The sequence below is a fragment of the Limulus polyphemus genome, unplaced genomic scaffold (assembly GCF_000517525.1).
Source record: "Limulus polyphemus unplaced genomic scaffold, Limulus_polyphemus-2.1.2 Scaffold692, whole genome shotgun sequence".
Classification (NCBI taxonomy): Eukaryota; Metazoa; Arthropoda; class Merostomata; order Xiphosura; family Limulidae; genus Limulus; species Limulus polyphemus.
In genome coordinates this window covers 65,762-70,861 of record NW_013666302.1, presented here as the reverse complement: position 1 = coordinate 70,861, position 5,100 = coordinate 65,762, and the positions used below count along the sequence as shown (strand labels likewise).

Below are 5,100 nucleotides of genomic sequence, written 5' to 3'. Positions count from 1 at the left end.
AGAGTGTAGAACAGGGATTCTCAACTTTTCCTCCATCATTAACCCCCCTCGGCTTGATGTATTTCTCCATTTACCCCCTCCCTTACTTCCATACAAAAAATTCATAGCCATCATAAAGGGACAGAAAAACAAGGTCAGAAAAAAATATATTATTCCGCTTTTGCACACACACACATTCTTAGCATTCTCTCTCTCTCACACACACACACACACACATTCTTAGCATTCTCTCTCTCTCTCACACACACACACATTTTACAAAATGAAATTTAACTGAATTATTACTCAATCATCAGGTACATCAATTATTTACCCCCTGCCATGTAAATTTTTACCCCCAAGGGGTAAATTTACCCCTGGTTGAGAATCACTGGTGTAGAATATTATAAAATTGTGCAATGTCTCTACCTTAGACAAATAGTTATTGGTAAAGGTTATATTTGTTTGACCCTATTTTTGTATAAATGCACTCCTGGAGTACAATCATACTTAAGTTAATGGACTGTCAGAGACTTGTACCAGTTTGTGTGAGTTTGGATTTATCTTCCTTGAAAATTTATAAATTATCTTAAAGTAGGCAACCTTGGATTGTGGGATACTGCATTAGAACTTTGGTCTGACTTAAACAGTGTGGTATCGTGATTACTCATTTTCTTGCTTTTGTCTTGTGCAGACTTGAATAAATACTCTCTGCTTCAACAGCCAGAAGTCAGTTCAGTGTATATCAGAGGATAAACCAGCCAGTCAAGTTTCGAAGGTCAGAAAACCTTTTATTACAAGAATAATGACTTAATTTTTTTTTCTCCATATCTGATTTATTTTTTGCTTATCATTTATGGAATGTTTTGCTTATTGCAGCTCACTGATAACTCAGTACTAGAAGTCAGTTACTGAATACAGTGATATTGGAAATTAGTGATCTGAAATGAAGTATTTTATCTTTCTGTGAATTTTACAATAAATAAAAACATTAATTACTAAGGTGTCAATTAAATAAAGTTAACATTTCAATGAATTATACCACTGTGTCCATCATCTCTGACAACATGGAAAACACTAACAGAATAACATAGTTGGTGTAAGGTATATATGTAATTATGGTGAAATTGGTAAGATTCCTCCACCCCTCTCCCCAAAAGGTTTTTACAAACACATACATAATTTACACAGGAGTATGCTACACACTGCAAAGTGGAGCCACCACAGAAATTCTTTAAATGCAATATTGATTTCATTTTATTTTTTTATCAATGCAACAAAATGCATCTTTGTTACTTCCCTCTTAAAACAAACTAAAGTACTACATGCTCTTTGTTGCAAAGCATTCAACATTATGCCTAGAATGCCAAGTCTAAATGCTTGAAAGTTATTATCTGAATGAAATGTTAAATGATAAAAACTATACAAAATTCCCACTTTCAGCAAGCCAAAACAAAATCAACAAAAGTCAGATTTTATTATAAAAACAATGACATACCTTTCAGCAAGCCCAAACAAAACCGACAATAGCAAGTCAGATTTTATTATAATAACAATAACATACCTTAATCTGGATCTGTTCACTAGGGAATGGGCTTTCTTAAACAATCATCACAACTTTTTCTTTCTATAAAGAGTACATTATCAAATAGTAACCATGGCTTATTCATTTTTTTCACTAACCTGTATAATATAAGGAATGATGTATCCAGTTTTCAGACCCAAGAAGAGCCTACCCCAAGCTGCAGTCATGCATAAGATTCCAGAACCTAAGTTAATCTCTTGCAAACACTTACCACTCTGAAAAAGACTTCAGTTTTTATAAACAAAACACACTAGCAACAAACAGGAAAAGAAATTCTTAAAACCATTTATTTTTGTAACCAGAAACAAATCATCAACTTTTTGTTAGAAACACATCAGTAATCCAAGTTAATTAGCTAAAAAAACACTAAAAAATTAGTTAATGTTTATTTAGTAAATTCCATAAGAAATAGTTCTAAGGAAATAAAATGAAAACATTTGATGGAAAAGAAAAACACTCAATTCAAAATAACTCTGAATTTGAACTTCAAAACATTTACACTTTCATTTTCTTGAATAGACTTTGGGAGTTTCACCAACAGCTTGAACACAGACACACACAAATTATACAAGAATGTTACATCATTCATGGTATAGAATAAAAATTCCTACATGAAACAGTGTAATGAAACTTTGCAAGTGGAACTGTTATACTCATCAAGAGATTTTAATAGTAACTGGCTTAACAAAACAGGAAGTAAGTAAAGTTTTAAACACTCAACTTATAGTAATGTTACTCTATTTAATACTTTATAAAAATTATAACACCACAAAATTACATTATAAAAGCCATAAACAATAATATGATGAAAAAATATGTTTAAACCAACATATTCAGCCAATAATAAAATGACAGAACTCAATCTGTATTATGAAAAGTTTATTCTATATTTACAAATCAGATCAAATACTTGCTTCTCCTCTTTAAGCGAAAAAAACAAGAAAGAAATTCAATACAAACATGAAGCTGCTAGAAAAAGATCTAACAGAAACATAGAAAGAGAAATCACAACATTCTTTCGAAATTCCAAAATTCCAAATTTTGTCAAACTACTAGTTTTTTTAGCAAAAATATCAAAACATTCTAACTACTGATGATTTTGGTTGTTAAGACAAGGCAAAAATCTTTAAATATTTATATTATTTAAATGTTTATTTCCATGTACTCAGTATATACATTTTTTAAAAGTTATTACTGTGCTTCATTACAATTTTGGTCTGTTTTTATACTGATTTCAAAAATATTCATACAACCAAGAAAAAGACACTCTCATCAGTCTACTACTAGTTTCAGACCTGAAAAAAATGTCTATCTATCTATTGCATATCACTCTCTGGGGCACTAGAGTTTATTGTAGAATTACATATGTGAACCTGTTTTCTCAGCAAATGAAGTGAAAATTACTTAATAAAGACTATACTTTAAATGGTAGATAATATAAAGTAATCTGGTGATCTAGGTTTCAGATATTAATACTGATAATCAAGTTTGTACGTTTGTTATAATTAAAGGTTAGCCTAATACTATTATTGTAATATATTATGGCTACCAAATTAATTTTTTTCTAATATTTTGCATTACTACACTAACTTTTAAGTCTATGTATCAATCAAGTTCATTTTGTGTATTATTTGAGAAAAACCTGCAAGATCTCAACAAAAAACTGACAACAAGTTTTGTTTACACATTGAAGTTTGTAATCTTTGCGTATCAGAAATAGGAATAATGAGGACTAAAATAACTTGAATTTTGTGCAAAGCTACACGAGGACTATCTGTGCTAGCCATCCCTAATTTAGCAGTGAAAGACTAGAGAGAAGGCAACTAGTCATCACCATCCACCGCCAACTCTTGGGCTACTCTTTTACCAATGAATAGTGGGATTGACCATCAGCTGAAAGAGAAATCATGTTTGGTGGGATGGGGATTCGAACCCACAACCCTCATACTGTGAGTCAAGTGCCCTAACCACCTGGCCATGGCAGGCCAAGCTGTAAGTGGAAGACATAACATGACATCAGATTAGCTATCACTACTCTAAATATCTATTGTTCTTTTAGTTATACTTCGTTCACATTGTTTAATTTTATTCCATTATCTTGATTTATCTATTAAAAACTGTATCATTTTTTAGTGCAAACTGGTATAATTTTTGATGAATTATAGATCCCTAATAATGACAGATGTGTATCCAAATATGTTGGGATATTCAATATATTACCAATCATTGCTGTGGTCTTCCTGTTCTTCATTAAACTTCAAATAATATAAACTTTAGAAAGGACAATGCACATACTAAAACTCTATAAATACTATGCTTTACTCTAAAACTATTAAAGTAGGAATGTATTATTGTATTAAAGACAATCTTGAAACAACATTCACAAAACATTTGACTTACCTGAACTTCAAAACAACGTAAAAATCCATCATGACTGCTAGAATATAAGTACGTGGCCACATTTTTCTTGTCTTCAACATGTAAGGCACTTACAAGTTTCTTGTGGTTTTTATATGTGGTCTTGTGTTCTAGTGTCTGTTGGGAACAAAATAAATAAACTATAATAACTAATGTTCACAGAATATTAAAACAAGTTCTACAATCTGTTAATGTTATTACTTACACACAATTAGTGAATTCAAAATGTTTTTCAATTTATATTTTTGGTTTATTACATAAATTCAATGAACTAACTACTGGCTAATTGTGCAAGCCCAATGGATACACTGCTTTTACAGTTAACATCTCTTTCATATTGTCCCTTTTTGGTTTTAGTTTTTACATAAAAAGTTTCTTTATAATCTAATTACCTATGTTGTGGATAACAATGATCTTTTTATTTCTTACTAAATGCCAAACTTACAGTAAACTGAAAACCTGGTTTAGACATTTTACTATTATATATTTCTATTCAATTCTATTTTTGTACATATTAACATAATTTATTTGCACACTGTTTACAATGATTAAATAAACTTCTGACCTGGAGGTCAAATCTTTTAGCTGTTGTGTCTGATGAGGCAGAGTATAGGTATCCTTGATGGATCTAATAAACAAAACAGTAGTCACTGACAGTAGTTCAACTTGTACAGCAAAGCTTGCTAAGTTGCACATATACTATCGTGTGAAGCCCTAACGATTTTTTAGTCATACATGAAAACTGTTGGAAAACGAATGAAAGTTATTATAACTTAATAACATTTAAGAGCATTATTCAAGCTGAGAAAATAAAACAAGAACAATTACAATATTAGAGTTAGAAACCTGAAACGATGAAACAAAATTTGTAATTTTTATACTGCAAAAGTTAAAATTTTTTACACCAAAAATGTATTTCTGATAAGTATCTCTCACCCAAAGCTATCTTGATCCTGGACTTCCCTCTAAGCATTGCTAAAAGTTTTTGCTAATAGCACACCAGTCTTTTTACCCCATCAGTTTCGATCCATTTCAGAACATGTGCTGATCATGTGACTACCTTCCACCAATCATACTGCACCCTCCATACTAGTGCAACTAGCTCCCTCTACTATTCT

General features: G+C 31.0%; 1 protein-coding gene across 1 annotated transcript in view; it reads right to left on the bottom strand.

The window, feature by feature from the left end:
- Positions 1-5,100, bottom strand: part of LOC106460000 — an 89,452-nt gene that overhangs the window by 24,450 nt on the left and 59,902 nt on the right. Inside the window, exons 15-17 of the mRNA XM_022386592.1 lie at positions 4,548-4,610; positions 3,965-4,099; positions 1,663-1,779 (exon numbers count right to left, since the gene is read on the bottom strand). Coding sequence (XP_022242300.1) covers positions 1,663-1,779; positions 3,965-4,099; positions 4,548-4,610 — 315 coding nt within the window. The remainder of the gene's footprint in view (positions 1-1,662; positions 1,780-3,964; positions 4,100-4,547; positions 4,611-5,100) is intronic.